At 38.7% G+C, this 20,967-nt stretch overlaps 1 protein-coding gene across 1 annotated transcript; it reads left to right on the top strand.

The window, feature by feature from the left end:
* Nucleotides 1-15,689: 15,689 nt before the first annotated feature.
* LOC107762765 (uncharacterized) lies at nt 15,690-20,079 on the top strand. Its single transcript, XM_016581148.2, has 2 exons — nt 15,690-16,010; nt 17,598-20,079. Exons 1-2 carry the CDS (start codon nt 15,783-15,785, stop codon nt 19,845-19,847), a joined length of 2,478 nt encoding a protein of 825 aa, XP_016436634.1. The 5' UTR covers nt 15,690-15,782; the 3' UTR covers nt 19,848-20,079.
* Nucleotides 20,080-20,967: the final 888 nt, after the last annotated feature.

Here is a 20,967-nt window from a genome sequence, read left to right as displayed (position 1 = left end):
ACAGCTGGAACAGAGACCGCCTGAGCAAGACTGGTGCACACGGTCAAAATCTAAGCTAAGGCTTCCTGAAGGCCTGGTCCCGCTGGTGCATCTACAACCGAGACCCGATCCTGAACTACGGCAACTGGTGGATCTGCATGTTCCACCCTAGCTATTGTACAGGCTGCACCCCTGCCCCTACTATGGCCTCTACCCGACCTCGGCCTCTTGCGGCCCCAACTAGTGATACTAGCGATTGCCCGTCCTGACCAGTAGCATGTGTCCTCACCATATGTGAGAGAGTAGAATAACAGAAGATTAGTTACTAGAATCAACAGATTTGCATGACAAGAATTTAAGAATGTGAAGTTTCCTAAGGGTTTCGCAGCCTCTCAAAGATAAGTACAGACATCTCCGTACCAATTTGCACGACTCTACTAAACCCGCTCATGAATCGTGAGACCTATGTAACCTAGACTCTGATACCAACTTGTCACGACCCAAAACTCCACCTTGTTGTGATGGCGCCTATTAATGGTACTAGGCTAGCTGACTTTCAAAACACTTCTATATTTCATTAAAAGATAAACCAAAAGTCATTTTTAATAACAGAAATCCCATAAAGAGTTAAACTCAGAATAAAATGCGAAAAAGATAGCCCGACTCGGAGTGTCACTAAGTCATGAGCGTCTAAACATAACTAATCCAAAAATAACACGACTAACAAAGTCTAAAATACAAATACAACTAAAGGAAAGATAGAGAAGAAAAAAGCAAGGTTGTGAACGCCGGGCAGCTACCTCGCTATCTCCAATAATCAGCTACGAGGACTATCAACACCCTCCATGACCGACAACTCCTGCATCTGCACATGAGGCACAGAGAGTAACGCGAGTACACTAACTCAGTAAGTAACAATAACAAATAAGGAACTGAAGATAGTGATGAGCTACACAGTTTTATTTCATTTTCAATAATTTCATAAAGGAAAATAGACATGCTTCCCAAGTTTCGGTAATTCAAGTCAAATCAGTTTGTTTAAGTCAAGTTCAAGTAAAACTAGATAAGAATATCTTTCAACAGTTTTCAAAACATGGATATAAGACAACTATGTGCATAAATAATGTAATCATATACTTCCTATCAGGCAATCATCTCTCAGTCCTCCCAATCACTCCAACCTCACAATCACTCATTCCTCCTAGTCACTTATTCCTCACAATCACTTAGCACTCGGCACTCCCACTCAATAGGTGCATGTGCTTACTGGGAGTGTGCAGACTCTAGAGGGGCTCCTTCAGTTCAAGCACTATATCAAGCCAATCATAGCGTAAATCAATAAAATATGTTGCGGCGTGCAGCCCGATCCCATAAATATCCTCACAATAAGGCCCTCAGCCTCACTTAGTCATCAATTTCTCCAGTCTCTCGGGCTCCTAGAAATCAGGAAAAATCAGCCCAAACAGCAATAACATGAAGTATCAAATAGATTAACAGAGACTGAGATATGATATACGAGTAAAAACTGTGATTGAGTACAAATAGCACATAACAGGAAATTCAGCAAGTATCACGGCCTCTGTGGTACTCAACAGTACCAACAGATAGCCTATACATGGTTTCTAACATGATTTACAATAAATTTCCATAACACATAGAGAACATATAGCTAACAACATGTTGTTCAACTTTACAGCTTATACGGGGCGGACCAAGTCACAATCCCCTCGGTGCACGCTCACACGCCCGTCACCTATCATGTGCGTCACCTCCAAACTAGTCACAAGACACAATGTCCGGGGTTTCATACCCTCAGGACTAGATTTACAACTGTTACTTACCTCAATCCGAGAAAAATCCTACTCTTCAATGTTTTTGCCTAGCCACAATCAGTACAATACCATTAATATATGCTAATGGAATTAATTCCACAAGAAAACTACTAAATTAGACTCCAAAATCCGAAATCGACTCAAACCCGGCCCATGGGACCACGTCTCGAAATCCGATAAAAGTCATAAAACCCGAAAGCTCATTCATTCATGAGTCTAACCATATTAATTTCATCAAAATCCGACATCATTTGGTCCTCCAAATCCACAAAACTCACTCTCCAATTTTCAAGCCCTAACCTCCCAAATTTCACCTAAAAAACTCACCAACTAGGTATAAAATCAGTGGGGAAACACCATTATTGAACAGGAATAAGCATAAGAAATTCACCTCAGTGATAGCTCTGAAATCCCTCTCAAAAATCCCCAAAATCCGAGCTCAAAAATGTAAAAATGGGGAAAAATCCCGAAGTGTACTATTTGTACCTTATCTAACAAAACTGCATTTGCGTTACCATTTATGCTTATGCGACGCCGCACCTGCGGGAATTCTATCGCAGGTGCGGATCCCACTTACTCACCCAAAATCCGCATCCGCGGTCAAATACTCGTACCTGCGAGTGCGCACCTGCGGGCCCCTCCCGCTTATGCAATATGTTCTTCTTAGGCCCTTTTTCGCATCTACGCTCCACTTCCGCATATGCGATTCCGTAGATGCGCTCCTAATATCACACTTGTGCTTCCAGTCCACCTTAGCCTTGCCCGCATTTGCGAGCTCTTCTTCGCTTCTGGGGGGCCGCACCTGCGGGCTCCCCACCGTACGTGCGAAAATGCCATAACCAACAGCTTCAGTTGCACTTCTTCAACTCAAAATAATCTGATAACCACCTGAAATCACCCCGAGGCCCTCGGGACCACAAAAAACATACTGACACGTCCCATAACATGATACAAACTTAGTCGAACCTTTGAATCACTCAAAATAACATCAAAACACCAAATTACATTCGGATTCAGGCCTAAGAACTTCTAAACTTCTGAATTCCACAAATGATGCCGAAACCCACCAAACCGCGTGTGAATGACCTCAAATTTTGCACACAAGTCAAAAATGACACCATGAACCTACTCCAACTTCCGAAAATCCAATCTGACCCCGATATCAAAACTTCCACTGCCGACCAAAATCGCCAAAATTCCAACTTTCGCTAATTCAAGCCTAATTCCACTACAGACCTCCAAATCACATTTCAGACGCGCTCCTAAGTCAAAAATTACCTAACATAGCTAACAGGATCATCAAAATTCAAATCCAAGGTCGTTTATACATAAGTCAACACCCGGTCAACTTTCTCAACTTAAACCTTCTCATAAGAGACTAAGTGTTTGAACTCACTCCAAAAATCACTCCGGACCCGAACCAACTAACCCGATAAATCAAAATACAGTTGAAGAATACAAAATAAGCAGAAAATAGGGAAATAGGGCCATAACTCTCGAAACGACCGGCTGGGTCGTTACACTCTAAGGTCCATTAGGGCCTTAAATGCAAATAAAGCATGGACTTTAATGAAGAAAGGCACAAATGGAGAAAAATACGAATATGTATATGTAGTCCAAGACTAATACTTATAAACATGAATAATAAATATATGGACAAAAGAATTGAAAAAGTAAATACAATAAAATGAAATATCAGTTGTTTAGTGCCGCCTCAGGATTATGCTTAGTGGCACGGAAAAATATGTCTTGGAGCATTGATGATGACACTAAAGCACCCGTTAATCAAGACAAAGCGTTCAAGATTTTTTGCTCCTCGCTTCAGGGCTTATGCACACTTTAAGTGTTGCTTTGACAATCGTATAGTTTGAGAAAATAGTTGAAATTGGAGTTTCTTGCAGATAATAATCTAAGGGGGTTGTCTAGCCTTTTTAAGTTTTGATGTCAATTTGAAATTTTTGTTGTTTACCCATAAAACTGTACAATTTAATTTATAAGTGGTTTCTAGACAAGTGAACTAATTTGATCCAGAAAATAAAGTAATTGAAGAATAATACGATACTTAGCCTCAGAATGTAGATAAAATAGCATAAATAACGATTTTGGGAGCAAGACCTCTGGCCACAGCAATGATGAGATCAAAAGCAATAAAGTAAATGTTATTAAGCTTTGTCTAGAATATAGTATAAGTTTGCGAGAAAATTCGTGTTATTTACAATAATACCTGAGCTCTCTATTTATATATATGTCTTGGGAAGGAGGTCGTAGGATCGTTCCCTCCTGTAATGTCAATTATGAGGGTCATTCATGAAGGTGTAACGGTAGAAATAAATGCCAAACTCATTGTAATGGGCTGTCGTTCCTAATATTACAAAATATTCTTTATTAAATGCTACCGAACGTAAAGCAATTAATACATCTTTATGAACATTCTCTCCCGGTGACAAGCGGAATAGCTACGTTCGGTGACCATCTCTGTCTTGGGTTCCATGTGTCCTTCCTCTAGGTGACCACGTGTCATATCATATTCTTCCCTATACAGATTGTCCCCCTGCCTTCAGGTGGCACAATCTTGTGCTACTGGGAAGTTGGTAGAAGAACTCCTTTTCATGGTTGTCAGTAGGTATCCTTCTTCAATTCGCCCTACCAGTATTCCTACTATGAAGGAAGATTGTCGTTGCCATGACTTAAATATTGTTGCTCCCAATCTATCGGAGTGAGTGACCCTTTCCAGTGAGGTTTTGCACATTTTTTACACATATCTCTTTACTTTGGGTGCATTTTCTTAGAGCAGAGAGCTTGATACCGTGATTGCGGAGTTTTGTCTTCGCTACCAAGTATGCTCGTCAAGTAAGCCCTTCTGAATTGTGGAGACTCTTCAAAAATATCAAATAGATCTTTCACCACAATTTTTTTCATTTTTCCACATTTTATAAGATCACTGATTAGCCCTTGTATGTTACAACGTGCAGAAAAGTTGACAACAACCCAACGCTCTATCTTTGTCGGATCAACTAGTCTCTTGTTATTGAAATTCCACCTGCCATTACGTAGAACAAAGTCATTCCCACCATCAATTACTACATCATCTTTATCGACCACATCTGGTCATAAAGGAAATGTTATTCCTCCCCAGTCCCCAGTCCAAGGGAATTTGGGGAAAAGTTACGCTGCCTCTTCTAAGGATACATCTACTTTTACCGGGGGCGTGGACACTTTTCTTCCTCCTGGTTCTAGAGATGCTGCAGTTTAGCTTTTCTTTTCTTTTTCTCATTCTTGTATGTTTTCCATTTTTGTTTTTTTAAATAAAGACACATATTTGCTCAAGTATTGTTTGAGTCTTATTTTCATTTGAATATCCATGCAAGTCCTTAATCTTTGCATTTGCTTAAGAATTTTCCGCATGTTTTCATTTTGTGCTTTGCTATGAACATTTTCAAATGCACTTTCTTTGAAGTACTTTGATTCCGAGCATTATCCCTTTCACATGAAGGTTTCTATAAGTGTTTGCTCAAGTTTACTTTTTGTGTCTTTTAGTATACGTCTTGGGGTGCATTATTTTCCCGAAGGCATTTTGATTTCGGGCATAAATTCTTCTGAAACCAACCCTTTAACGTGAGGGTTTTTATAAGAGAGGACCCTCTTATGTTTATAGTGCTCTTGAAGAGGACGTCTCCTATTCATTATGGCACTAGCATTTGAAGTACTTGTTTAACTTTCAAATGATAAAGTTAGTTCATCGTTCAGGCAATAAACAAGATAAAAACAAAAGGATTTAATTTCATTCAATTCCTTCTATTTTCAAAAAGTACAAAAGCATTTGTTATGCTGAAAAACAAAATTGCCATTGCTTGTAGTTATCTTGTACAACTTGTATCTACAGGGCTGGCTGTGTAGTCCCCGGTCCTGATGACACATTTGTATTTCCGAATTTTCATTCCCGGTCGACGTGGTAGTTATTGATGTTGTATCCTCATATTAATTTTCCCGTGTTCGAATGCGAAGAATGTGAATTGGAACATTGGAAGTCTTGTGCCTTCAAATATTTCACCAATGGATTGCCAAATAATCCTTCACTTGGTAACAAATCTTACTTTCCCTCAGGAATTGATGCTATCGAGCAAAAGATTATCTAACAATCCTCTAGTGATTTATGCTCGTGAACAGTCGGATAATCTTTGTGCAATAGCAAACTTAACTTCCTAGTAAGAATTTGCTATATAGATAAAGACTATCTAACCATCCTCGAGTAGAAATTTGCTGATTTGCCTTGATATTTAAGGTCTTATTGTTGTTGTCTTCGTAGTATGCTTTCTAACGCCACCTCATTAAAAACCTTGCCAGAAAAACTCAAATAGGACAAAAACTGAATGAAGGAAAAAAGAGTGCAGCACCATACTTTCAGATTTGATATTGTTCATTAGCAATATTATCTTTTGAGGTGCACCACGTTCCAATTGCTATGTAATTTATCTATATTTTGGTTCTCCAATTTGTATGAACCTTTTCCTGTGATAGCTGAGATCTGGTAGGGGCCTTCCTATGGTGGCCCCAACTTCCCCGCATTGAGTTCTGGGGTATTCTGGGTTACTTTTCTTAAGACCATATCTCCTACTTTGAAATAACAAAAATTGGCTCTTTGATTATAATACTGCTTCATTCTCTGCTTTTGAGCTGCCATTACATGCGCCAAGTCCATGCGTTCCTCGAGCAACTCCAAGTTGATTAATATTGCTTCGTTGTCCGATACTTTATTTGCTTGGAAGTATCTCAAAGTAGGTTCTCCTACTTCCACCGGGATTAGAGCCTCTACACCGTACACAAGAGAAAAAGGAGTTTCTCCTGTGCTCGATTTGGCCGTTGTTCGGTAGGCCCATAGAACTCCAGGTAATTCTTCGGGACAATTGCCTTTTGCCGCTTCCAATCTCTTCTTAAGGTTTTTAATAATTACCTTGTTTATTGATTCCGCTTGACCGTTTGCACACAGATGATAAGGTGAAGAGGTGATCCTCTTTATTTTTAAATCTTCAAGAAATTTCGTAATTTTTGTGCCGATAAATTACGGCCCATTGTTGCATGCTATTTCTTTTGGTATTCAGAACCTGCAAAATATATTTTCCCACAGGAAGTTGACCATTTCGTGTTCTCTGATCTTCTGATAAGGACCTGCTTCCACCTATTTAGAAAAATAGTCAATCAAAACTAAAAGAAATCTTACCTTTCCAGGAGCCGGTGACAGTGGTCTGATGATGTCCATCCCCTATTTCATGAACGGCCATAGAGACAGAACCGAATATAAGGGTTCTGCTAGTTGATGTACTAGTAGTGCATAACGTTGGCACTTTTCGCATTTTCGGACGAAGTCTTTGGCATCTTGTTCCATGCGGGGCCATTAATATCTTGCCCGAACTAATTTTAGTACCAAAGAATCTGCTCCCGAGTGGTTGTTGCATATTCCTTCATGAACTTCTCTCATGATGTAGTTAGCTTAGGATGTTCCCAAGAACCGGGCCAATGGGCCTTGGAAGGATTTTCTATATAATAGGCCTTTCTGGAAGCTATAATATGCAGCTTTTGTGCATAGCGCTCGTGATGCTTTGGGATCTTCGGGCAACTTCCCGTGCTCGAGATAGTCAATTATTTCATTTCTCCGGTCCCATACCAAACTAGCCGAATTCACCTCATAGTAACCATATGTATCCAGGACTGAATTCATTAGTTGTACCACCATCCCTGATTCTGATCCCTTGATTTCTATCGATGAGCCCAAGTTTGCCAATGCATTCGCTTTCATGTTTTCTTCCCTCGGGATATGAGAAATTGACCACTCCCAAAATCGCGCCAACAGAGCCTGAACCTTGACCATGTATTGATGCATACGGTCCTCTTTGGTGTCAAAGATCCCGTAGACCTAATTTACCACCAACTGCGAGTAACATTTGATTTCAATGAGCTTAGAGTCGAGTCCTCGTGCCAGTTTGGGCCCTGCAATCAAAGCTTCATACTATACTTTATTGTTAGTTAAAGGGATCGTTCTGATGGCTTACCTTAGGGTTTTCCCCGATGGCGTGATTAAAAATATTTCGAGCCCGGACCATTTTATCTTGTAAGCTCCATCTTTAAATAAGGTCCAAACCCCCGATGTCGATTCTGACACCATTACTGCCTCCTTGGTCGCCAGAGGCAAAAGTCTCGGCTTGAAGTCAGCCACGAAGTCAACCAAGACTTGTGACTTAATTGCAGTCCTTGGTTTGTATTCAATATCATTTTCACACATTTTAACGGCCCCATTTGGTCAATCTGCCTGAGATCGGGCTTATAAAGAATGTTCCGCAAAGGGAAAGTAGTCACCACAACTATCGGGTGACATTAGAAATAAGGCTTCAGCTTCCGAGCAGCGACTACGAGAGCTAAGGCTAATTTTTTCAAATGTGGGGAGCGAGTTTCTGCTCCCGTTAGAATTTTGCTAACATAATAAATAAGAGATTGTGTACCTTCATCCTCTCGGACTAAAACTGCACTTACCGCAACTTCTGAAATCGCGAGGTAAACTAGCAATGTTTCACCTTCTTTTGGTTTAGAGAGCAACGGAGGGCTTGACAAGTACTTCTTAAAATCCTTCAAGGCTTGCTGACATTCTGATGTTCATTCAAAATCATTCTTCTTTTTGGGCAGTGCGAAGAAGCGATGACATTTTTTCGATGATCGGGAAATGAACCTGCTCAATGCTGCTAACCTCCATGTGAGCATATGAACTTCTTTTATGTTTTATAATTGATCCAGGATATCTTCTATAGCCTTGATTTTGTCGGGATTTACCTCAATTCCCATTTGTGAGACCAGGAATATCGGGAACTTACCAGAGCTGACCCCCAACGTGCACTTCTCGGGGTTAAGTTCCATGTTATGCTCCATCAGGATGTCGAATGTTTCTTACAAATGCTTAAGGTGGTCACCTGCATTCCAAGACTTAACGAGCATATTGTCTATATATACTTCCATAGTCTTTCCTATTTGTTTCTCGAACATCTAATTCACGAGCCTTTGATAAGTGGCTTCGGCATTCTTTAACCCGAAGGGCATCACATTGTAACAATAGATGCCAAAATTCGTTATAAAGGAAGTCTTTTCCTGATCTTCCGGGTTCATATTGATTTGATTGTACCCAGAATAAGCATTGAGGAAACTCATTAACTCGTGCTCGGCCATGGCATCAATCATTTGATCGATATTTGGCATTGGTGTCACACCTCCTTTTTACATACCCGAGAGGGTACAAGGGAGTTTTTTCCAATTAAAGGACAATCGAAATGGGATTGGTTTATTTATTTCAGAGTCGCCACTTGGGAGATTTAGGGTGTCCCAAGTCACCAATTTTAATCCCGAATCGAGGAAAAGAATGACTCCATATTACAGTCTGCGTACCAGAAATCCGGATAAGGAATTATGTTAACCCGGGAGAAGGTGTTAGGCATTCCTGAGTTCCGTGGTTCTAGCACGGTCGCTCAACTGTTATATTCGGCTTGATTATCTGATTTTATACAAATATGAACTTATGTGCAAATTTTATCTTTTAACCGCTTTATTATTATTGTTTTTAAAAGAAATGTGAACGCAGAAGAAGGTGATGTTCGCGGTGGGAAGGTGATGGGTGGTGGACGCAGAAGAAGGGAGCTAGTTTGGGCAGCCATGGATGGGGTGTTTTTGGAGTTTGGAGAAGATGAAAGTAAGGAAGGGGGCGGACCATTTTTTAGGGTTTTTAGGGTTTTTGGTTTGTGTTTTTGTTTTGTGTTGGATGAAAAAATGAAGAAGGGTATTGGGTATTTGGGTCAATGGGGCGGACCGGGTCGACCCGGTCTGAAGTGGACTGGGTCATGGAGAAGATTGGACAATATTTTGGGCCTTTGGCTTACAATTGAAGAAGTGGCCCAATCCGATTTTCTTTTGTATTTTTGTTCTCTTTTCTTCTTTTATTTTCTAAAACTAAATTATAAAAGTACTTAAATTATTATTAAGAACTAAATTAAGTTATAAAAGCGCAAATTAACTCCCAATAACAATTAACGCACAATTAAGTAATAATTAAGCATAAAATTGTTCATTTGGACATTAAATGCTAAAAATGCAAAAGATGCCTATTTTTGTAATTTTTAATTTTTGTAAAACTAATTTAATTACTAACAATTGTAGAATTAAATCCTACATGCAAAATGCGACATATTTTTGTATTTTTTTATTAATTTAACAAATAAGCAAACACAGACAAATACAAATAATTATCCAAAAATATCACAAAATCTCACAAAATTGCACACCGAGGAAAATCATTTGATTTTGAATTTTTTTGGAGTAATTCTCATATAGGGCAAAAATCACGTGCTTACAATTGGGAATGAGTCTTTCGGGCATGTTTTGTTAAGATCTTTATAGTATACGCTCATGCAGAACTTATTATTTTTCGTAGGAACTACTACTACATTAGCTAGCCAGTCCGGATATCTTACCTCTCGGATAGAACCGATATTGAGTAAGCGGGTTACCTCTTTTTTGACAAATTTATTCCTCGCTTCAGCTATAGGGCGCTTCTTTTGTCTTACTGGAGGTATGTTAGGATCCAAGCTTAACTTGTGTACGACTATCTTCGTCAGGATATTTGTCATATCCGCATGCGACCATGAAAAACAATCGGCGTTAATTTTAAGAAATTCAATAAAAGCAGACCTGAGCTCCGAGTGTAGTCTTGTTCCCAAATGGAATTTCATTTCTAGGAATGCTTCGAACATCGCAACTTTCTCTAGTTCTTTCATCGTGGACTTCGTTGCATCTCTCTCTTCTAAAACTTGGAAATACCTTGGCACCTGATACTGTTCCGATTCCCCCGTCCCTGGGCTAACTTCCTCTGATTCGAGGGCAGATGTCAGTTCTTGTAATTACTATGCCACACACTCCTTTCCTTTTCTACTGGAGACTGAGATTGTATTCATATCCCTTTGCTACTGGTTGATCATCCCTTATCTGTTTGATCCCCTCAACTGTCGAAAATTTCAACAATTGGTAATAAGTTGAAGGCACAACTTTCATCTCGTGTAACCATGGCCTTCCAAGGATAATATTGTACCCCATGTCTCTGTCTACAACTTCGAAGAGAGTTGTCGTCATTACTCCTTCAGCGTTTGTGAGCAGCAAAATCTCTCCCTGGGTTGTCACGTTTGCTAGGTTGAATCCAGCGAGGAGCTTTGTTGTCGGAATAATGCTTCCGGTGAGTTTGGTTTGCTCTAATACTCTCTATTATATAATATTAGCTGAACTTTCTGGAGCCACTAGAATATGTTTAATCTTAAAATCGAATATATTTAAAAAAATCACCAGTACATTGTTGTGTGGAAGCACCAGTCCATCTACATCTTCCTCCATGAAAGTGATATTATTTTCTCTGAGCCTTTTACTATGAGTTATTGAAACTTTTGTCTTCTTCGTCGCCGAAAAGGTGACCCCATTAATCTCATTCCAAAGATCATATTGATCGTTTGGCATGGGGGTTCTTCTCCTGCCTTTGAGGGTTCCGTATTGTCCCTGTTCCGACCATAGTTGTACTTGGCTCAGTCACTTAAGAATTCTCTGAGATAAATGTTCTTTAACAGCGTTGCCACTTCTTCCTGAAGGTATCGGCAGTCCCCTGTCCGGTGGCCATTTGTCCCATGGTATTCACACCATAGGTTATGATCCCTCTGTCTGGGATCGGATCTCATTGGTCTCGAGAACCGTGCATCTTTGATGTTTCTCATGGATGACACTAATTCTACTGTATTGACGTATAAGTTGTATTTCGATAATTTGGGGTAAGGAAGATCCCTCGACCCTGATGTTTTTTTCTCCTACAGCGATCTATTGTTTCGACCGCAATAAGTCCCTCTGTCAATAGTGAACTTATCTGTTGTTCGGAGGTTTCTGCTACTGCCTTCAGTCCGCTCATAGGGGGGAAAATCGGCACCTCGAAGTCCGTCTGTCATAGTCATCTTTTGATTTTTCTCTATCCTTCTCCCGTCCTTTAGAAAACTATGGAAGCCAACGTGATCATCTTTGACTCGTACCGATTGTGGTCATCCGCCTAAGTCGTTTCTTGAAACTCGAGCAGGCTTTCCTTCAATTTCCAGGAAGCATCTGAACTTCTCATATTCAATCCTTTGGTGAATGCTTCGGCTGCCCATTCATCCGGGACAGTCGGGAGAAACATCCTTTCCTTCTGGAAACGAGTGATGTATTCGCGTAACAACTCAGACTCTCCCTGCGTAATCCTAAATATATCGGTCTTTCGGGCTTGCACTTTTCTAGACCCTACATGAGCCTTGATAAAAGAATCTGCAAGCATCTCAAAGGAGTCAATGGAATGCTCTGGTAATAATGAATACCATGTCAGAGCCCCTCTCATGAGAATTTCTCCAAATTTCTCTAACAACACAGATTCAATTTCGTGAGGAGCCAAATCATTTTCTTTTACTATTGTTGTATAGGTGGTAATATGCTCCTGAGGGTCTAAATTCCCGTCATATTTTGGCACTTCAAGCATTTTGAACCGTTTCGGGATCAACTCTGGTGTAGTGCTCGGCTTGTACAGGAATTGAGTATACTTCTTCGAATCCGGGCCTTTCAATACTGATGGCGCGCTTAGGATCTGGTCCATGCGGGAGTTTACCTCCCTCATAAATCGTAAAAGCTCATTCTTAAAATGATCGTTTTCATTGTTGAGACCGAATCCGCTCCCCCCAGCCCCGTCAAAGCCAACTTCACCCCTGGGAGTGTTGTTGCCGACCCTCTGCGCTGTTTGATTCATGGGGACACCGGGAGGAATTGGATCTCGTTTGTTTGCATTATTGGAAGCACCTGACAGCCTGTTGCTCTTGTAAAACCCTTATCGTGTCAACAACATGCTCCTCATCAGCATCATCGGGAGTTGTCTCCCGAACTTGTCGAGGATACTGCCTGTTATGAACTGGTGTGGCGTCATTCTCCTCGCTACGAGTGTCACTGATTGAGTCCACAAAGTGAAGCCAATCTCTTTGAATCTCGGGGTTGTGTGTGTTGTTAACAGTGTTTATCTGCCATTTCTTATGGTTTTTCTTTAAGACAAAACAATCAGAATACGTTAGTAAAAAGGCAAGGATCAATTTAATTGCACGACTATCTAGGCCCTACGGTAGTCGCCAAACTATTTACGTAAAATGGTACAGTTGAATTTATACGTGGTTTCTAGACAAGTAGACTAATTTGATCTAGAAATAATAAAGTAATTAAAGAGTAATACGATACTTAGCCTCAGAATGTAGATAATATAGCATAAATAATGATTCAGGGAGAAAGACTTCCGGCCACAACAATGATGAGATCTAAAAGCAAGAAAGTAAATGTTATTAAGCTTTGTCTAGAATGTAGTATAAGTTTGTCAGAAAATTCATGTCCTTTACAATGATATTGAGCTCTCTATTCATAGCTATGTCTTGGGAAGGAGGTCCTAGGATCGTTCCCTCCTTTAATGTCAATTATGAGGGTCATTGATGAAGGTGTAACGATAGAAATAAATGCCAAATTTCTTGTAACGGGCTGTCGTACCTAATACTGCAGAATATTCTTTATTAAATACTACCGGACGCAAAGTATTTAATACATCTTTATGAATATTCTCTTCCGGTGACAAGCAGAATAGCTGCATTCGATGACCATCTTCGTCTTAGGTTCCACGTATCCTTCCTCTAGGTGACCACGTATCATATCATATTTTTCCCTATACATTTGTATAACTCAGCTTTAGGTGAAGTGAAAATACTGAAAATAGAAAAAGAGTGAATTACATGTAGAATTTCGAATTAAATTATGATTTATAGGAAACCAAAGACAAATGATTCAGAGAATTGTCATTTAAGAGTGTTCCGTTTACCTTTTCTGAATAGCATCATGCACTTGTTCAAAATTGTTAATCTGGTTATTTTATAGTATTCTGATGGAACTTGGGAATTCCAAGATAAGGAGATTTACTGATCAACATTATTACATGCCCCTCTGTCATTACAGCTTAAAATGTTTTTGGTTTTAAACAAGAGAAATAATTGAGCAAACAAGAGAAATAATTGAGCAAACAAGAGGAAGCGAAGTTGGGATTTTGGAGAGGAAGAAATAAGAGTCTTAAAGTTGAGGGTCAGAAAATAAATCTGCAAAAAGGGTATGTCCAAGTTTTTTATGAAAAAAAAAGAGAAATAAAGAACATAATGAAGCACCTCTTGCTCAAATATAATTTGGTCCATATATGCATGATAAAATATAATCCTAATTGCTTTCAAGATACATCAATATTGTGGTAAAACGTTTTGTGAATTTCAAAATTATCACATTACTCTTATTTATAACTAGGGCGTTCGTCGGACGGTACGGTATGATATTTAATTATTTCGGTTCGGTATTTTCAGTATTTAGTTTCTTAAAATATTATACCAATACCATACTTAATTATATTCGGTAAGGTTTTCTCCTTCCGATTTTGATTTATTCGGTTCAGTAATTTCGATTTATTCGGCTTGAATATTAACTAGTGCATAAAGCCATAGACTGAAATATTCTTAATTAAAGTACTCAACGAAAACGTTCTAAACTCACCTACCATCAAGTATCAACTAAGAGGGAAAAAAAGACATAAAAGAATATATTTAATCATTGAAAATCATGTTACTTGCTTAGAGTTAATTGTTGAAATTAGAGAATATAACATGAACTAATCCAACATATGCAACAATAATATAAGAGTAACGGAATAATAAACACCTCAAAACTGTTGAAATATTACGTTAAACTGTTTGGAAACCTAAAGAGTAAGAATTAGAATACGCATCTTACCTTGTTCCTCCATTTTCCTAAAGAAGTACATGGGCTTTACCGTCAACCTCAACATAAATGCCAAAGAAAAGTATTGTGCAACTTAGTATGTTGATTAGTAATATCTATAATGTGTAATTTACTGTAATATATATTTTTGTACAATATCGGTATTTCGGTATTATTTTTTTAAATACCAAATATCATATCTAATACCAAATTATTTTAAAAACTTAAACTAAACACCAAAAAATTAAATACTATATACCAAAATTTTCGATTTCGATACAGTAATTCGGTATTTACCATATTATATGCACCGCCCTATTTATAACCATTGGTTACTGTTAACACCAAATAAATAAGTTTATTGGCTTGTACATGGAATGGACGTAGTCTACCTAATACTTTATTTCAATTAATTTCTTTGCATCTGCCTCTTTAAACAAAGTACTTAGTATTTGTAGCTTTTTGTTACCATATTCATTTTTAATTATGCCCACTATAGTCTACTTCCATTAAAGAACGTATTTTTCTTCTAAGTAAAAGTTGTGGCGTTTCTGTTCTAGTTACATTACAAGTATAAACACTACAAGTACCTGTTTATAGTAAGGGTGAATAAGTAATTGAAAAATAAAAAGTAAGTAATTTACTTACTTTAAGTGGGCTTAGGACATAAGAATTGTAAAATTCCCAAAAAAAAAAATAAGTAAAAATAATATTTAAAAATTAAAGTTATGTTTGAATATGAATATAAATTTGGGTTGTTTTTGAATTTTTGTGAGTAATCTGAGCGAAAATTTTGAAAAACAGCATTTTAGAATTTTTAAAATTTTCAAAATTTATCGTTAAGTGAAAATTAAAAATTTATGGCCAAATATTGATTTCAAAAAGAAAAAAAAAACTCGAAAAAGTAAAAAGAATTCTTATGTCCAAACGGGCTCTAAAATTATATTGATATGATGAAAAAGGATTACACTGATATTTTAAAATATTCTTTAATTGTAAGTGTATTGTTAATTCTTAAAAGTTTCAAGACCTTAATGTTTCGGACCAAACAAACCTCCAAAAACTTCTCTAGAATTCCAAACAAACCGAATCTCACAAGTTATGGATCTGTCAATTACTTCCAAAAACCCTAGTTTTTGTACCAACAATGTGCAGCAGCAGCAGCAGAAAGCAGTAGGCATGAACAAATTGAGAGAAGCCATATTGAAACTGTCAAACAGTGAACCAAATGGGCCATTATCACCCACCCAGAACTCCATTCTTCAACAACGCCTTTCCCATTTCCTTTCTTCTCTTCATACTACCCCTGATCATCCTCCTTATTCTTGGGTAAGTAATAATTTCATGATTTTTGGACGGTGGGTACAAAGTAGTTTTACTGCATCCATTAATTAATCTTTTATAAAAGTAATTGTGAACTTAATTATTTATAGAATTAGAGACAGAAAAAAAAATGGTAATCTGTCAATGATTTTATAAAAAAATTACACCCAAGGGTGAGGCCTAGTGTTGGGATTCAGAATCATGAGGTCTCAGGTTCAAATCCCAGCAGAGACAAAATACTAGGTGATTTCTTCTCATATGTTTAGCGTTGGTTAATGGAGTTACCTGATACCTGTTGTTGGTGGGAGGTAGCAATTATCCGGTGGAATTAGTCGAGGTAGGCGCAAACTAGCCCTAGCAAAAAGAAAAAGAAGTGGTCGATTGGAGGAGGGATTACCTCTTAGATGACTTAATTTTTTTAAAGACCGAAAAATTCTTGGTGCACGCTTTGCAACCCCCTTACCAATGGAGTTTGGGGCCATGGATTGAGCTAAAAGGAGGCAAGGGATTTGATTGAATCCCCTTGTACTGTACAAATAGGGTAAATGTGAAAAATTATACTTGTTTATATATGAACAATTCAATCCCCTTGACATACAAAAGATTATAGTGTAGTGATAAACGGGGTTAAAAATTTGCTTGAGGTCACATGTTCAAATCCTAGGAGTGAATTTCTGCCTCCGCCACTGAATGGGGCCGCCCCTAGGTCCTTCTCCCGTTAAATATCAGACTCTTGTCTGTGGTTAGAATCGAACTTGTGACCTGCGCCTAACCACACATTACAAGATCGCTCATACCACTAGACCAAAGCCCAAGGGCTAGATGACCCAAGTTATTAAGCTATTGAAACTGTAGTTACTTAAGGACGAGTAGTAAATTTGGAGTTGCCAAGTTTTGGGCTTTTAGCACCAGAGCAAGTTCTGATTTCTTTTGTACGAAACATTGTCTTGTTTTACTCAATGATGGGTAGGGGTTCCATTGTATGAGATGTATATATAGGTGGAGTTTTGTGTGTCTGTATTATTAAGTTTGGTGAATAGTCGGACAAGCTTTATCGATATGGGTCTGCTGGGAAAAAATGAATTCTTGGCTTTTAGTTTTTATTTTGAATGCTAGGATAGTTAGCCTGCCTATGTGTATGAGTCCAGATATCAGAGAATTTTTTTCCATGATTGTGTGTTGGGGCTTATCTCAAGACTTATTGAGTAATAATAATTACTCTCTTGAATGAAAAGGAAATAGTTATTCTCATTTTGTTAATGCGTGTTTGTCGGATTCTTGTCAATTCTGGTCACTTCATGTTATTCGGTTCATATGTATCTTGTGGAAAAGTTAGATTTCTTTTTTATTATAATGTTAATATTTTCCTCAAGACACTAGCCAAAAAGATTTGCTTTGGAAAGTTCTTTTCTTAATTAAGAGCTTGATTAATCAAAGTAGCAATCCAAGTTCAGATCTCGGAGAGTTGATAAGCAATTTCTCTTCTTCCTATTCATCTCTAACGAGTAACAGTGAATAGTTTTGAATCCTCAGTTTCCACATAGTTGAAGATTTTCCTTATTGGCCTAATCAAATGTTTTCTTCTTGTTATAGATGATTCAAAGGGCATTGCAGGAATTGGATGAAGCAGAAGGTTCGACTGAAGACTCAATATCTAAGTTTATCAAGAAAGAATATGACGATTTGCCAGTGGCTCATATGTTCCTGCTGAAACATCATCTACAGAAGCTGTCTGAAAATGGTGAAATTCTTATGATTGATGGAGGAGGGCGCTTTTTGCTTGCTGGTGGTGGCGACAATAGCTTGAATCCAGAAACAAAAACCAAGAGGAAGTACAAGAAGAGGAAGGGAAGGTGGGGTTGGGAGATTAAACCAAAGAAGCGGCGGCGCAAGGAAAAGAAGGAGAAAAAGCATGATGATGTACAAGTTGTTAAAGAAGAGAGGAAGTTGGATGAGCAACAAAATGTAGTCAATCATGGACAACAAAATGGAATACACAGGGAGTTGAATGGGCATCATAATGAACCGAACACAGATAAAGAAGAAGGGCAATTAAGTGCGAGGCAAAATGGTGTAACTGGAAATAAAGTACTTCCCAAAGGAGGTCTAAAGATCAGATTACACAAACAGAAAGGGATGCAACAGTTTGAAGGACCACCGCAGTCTTTCGTTTCTAGTGAGAGTGATGTAGGTAGTAAGGCAGGATCTGAGCATTTAGATGATTTGAAATTGCAGCAACAGAAGCTTAGTCTCAGCGGAGTTGAGGAAACAGCTGACATTTGTAGTTTATATCCACTGGAAACTGAACAACCTGAAGATAACCTGCCTCAAATATTAAGTCCCCAAGCACCTCCAGGTTTTGAGTTTACGGTGGTGGAGGATGCCACGGCAAATAACTCCGCATCAGTTGCTTTGGACTCTGCGAAGGAAGATTATGTTAAACCTAGAATTGATGACTTGTCTGATGCATCAAAACAGTCTAAAGAGAGCCTAAAGCAGCAGAGGGAGTATCAATACAGCAATGATGGATCTATGTCATCAGCAACGGTATTGTCCTTAAACCAGAATCAACAAACTGAAAGGCTAGAAGATGAGCTTGTTGCTGAGGATTTGTTGAAGACTAAGAATCAGCAAAAGCAGCACGATGCTTTGCAGCAATTGAAGAATACCAACGAGGCGCAAAGGAAAGGAACAGTAACTCAGAATGCACCACTAGTTTTGACTTTGCAATGTGAGCAGCGGGAGCAGCATATATCAGACAGAGGCACAAGGCAAGTACAGTTAACACCATCAGAACCCAAGCAGCAGCTGTCCGTTCCGAGAAGACTGACAAGAAGTCAGCTAAAAGAAGGATCCAGAACTCAACTGTTTGCCTCGAAACAGCTAGAGCAAGAGAGGAGCTCATCAGAACCCAAGCAGCTGACCATTCAGAGAAAAAGGACAAGAACTCAGCTAAAAGCGATCATAACTCAACCCGCATCATCAACAGATTTGTTTGCCTTGAAACATCTAGAGCAAGAGAATTCACCTGAACTTAAGCAGCAGATAGATAAGCCTTATGACCTCAGTAAGAAGACAGGAGCTCTGCTAAATGAAATGATAATTCCAGATACTCACGGGAGTTTGGACAAAAGAGAGGCGCAGCAGCTGATAGAACTGTCAAAGATGGAAGAATCTCACGAGATTGTACTTGCAACGGTTGAACCATCATCTGAAAAGAAGCAGCAGCTGGAAGAAGGGACATCTACCCTGGAGAAGCTCAACGAGGATGATGATTCTACAGGATTTGAGGCAGTGTCGATTGAGATTTCATCTCAAACTGATCGTGAACAAAGACAACTGAAGCGCTGGAGCAGAGACAGATCTGAACCTAAATCAGTAAGTACCTCTGAAGTTGAACCATTGCCATTCTGTGCCTCAGCAGATAAACATTTAGTACAATTTGAAGAACCTTTGGCATTGGCAACAAGTGAGGAGGCCTTGAATTTGACTGATCCTCAGCATGAGGTGTCCTTGGAGCAACCAAAACGTCAGCTTCGTCGGAGGCCTCCAGAGTACAAGGAGGATGAGGCCAAACTAGGTACTAGTACAGTTTCGGTGCTGGCAACAAATGAGGAGGCGTTGCCTGATAAAAGAACAAATGAGGAGGTGTTATGTTTGAATGATTCTCAGCATGAGGTGCACTTCAAGCAACAAATACAAAAGCGTCGTGGGAGGATCCCCAAGGGCAATGACGACGGGGCCAAACCAGATACTACAATTTTGAAGAAGTTGGGAGTATCTAAGAAGTCAAAGAAGAAACAAAATGGTCGAGGTCTAGGAAGGCCTAGGAAGACACAGTAAAGTGAGAATTGCAGTTTCTTGATTCTTAAGATGATTAATGGTATAAATTGAGATAAATCTTAGAAGTTCAAATGTTAGTGAATAACAGTAGTTGCTTGTAGTTCTTTTATAGTAATGGTATAAATTGAGATAAACCTGGCCCTGTACAGTAGAGGTACAATATAGTAATTCAAGCTAATAGCTTGAGTGACATACTTACTTGAAAGAAGCTATAACTTTATTTTATTAATCGCATGTAGTTCTATTTTCTTTTTAAATTTTACTCTATAAAGTAGAGGTTATAATAGAGTAATCCCGCAATGAAGAATTAATCTGAGAAAAGGAAGTTGGTGCATGGTTTTTAATCTCGATTTAGAAGCTTTTGTATTACATCTCTATGAAGTAGAGAGTAGAGACCTTGATAGAATCTGTAAAGTCTCTACAGGCTTAGCCTGTTGAGTGCTGTAACTATTTATAAAATGCTTTATTTTACCAAAAAGGTCTGCATGTCTCTTTTGCTGCATCATGGAGTTAGTGTGGAAGATGAAGGCTTTGATTGTTCAAGGTTTATTGAAGTAGAATGGAGTTTCTGGTTCGGTTCGGCTATTTCACTTTGGTAGCATCTCTTTAGCTGTTGAACCACCTATGATTTTGCCTCCTTTGCTGCTGCTCTGTCCAGATGTCTGAGCCATTGCCTTAAAACTTTTTCTGGAATGCTTTCCTGCTCTTGCTAATGTATACACTTATGTAAGATAGTATTGTAACTGTTTGATTACCTCTCCACTTAGTTAGGGATTGAGGTAAAGTTGATTGATATATTTGCTTGTCTAGTCTGATAGTTGAGTTTCATGCATATTCAACTAATTATAGGCAAAGCTCGAAACTTTGCCAGTCTACACTTGAAGCTCCTTGGAATGGAGAAATTTTTAATAGTGAGTGTTTCCCCCCTTTAATGGCTCTTATGCGGCACAGATTTGAATTAGTTGGACTAGTGAGTTTCTGATGGTTAAATCAAAAGAAGAACCTGGCCATTTTCTTGATACTTAAAAGATAAAAGACTTTTTCTTGCAGGTATTATACTGTTTAAGCTTGAATTTCTTATAACATGGTCTTCTTGAGATAATGTCATGTTCATGATTCA

Source organism: Nicotiana tabacum, chromosome 16, assembly GCF_000715075.1.
Source record: "Nicotiana tabacum cultivar K326 chromosome 16, ASM71507v2, whole genome shotgun sequence".
Lineage (NCBI taxonomy): Eukaryota > Viridiplantae > Streptophyta > Magnoliopsida > Solanales > Solanaceae > Nicotiana > Nicotiana tabacum.
Note: the sequence above shows the minus strand (reverse complement) of the source record. Positions and strands in the feature narration are given on the sequence as shown.

Coding starts and splice junctions, on each gene's coding strand:
- LOC107762765 (XM_016581148.2), top strand. CDS start 15,783: ATGGATCTGTCAATTACTTCCAAAAACCCTAGTTTTTGTACCAACAAT. Junction 16,011..17,597: donor ATCATCCTCCTTATTCTTGG/GTAAGTAATAAT, acceptor TTCTTGTTATAG/ATGATTCAAAGGGCATTGCA.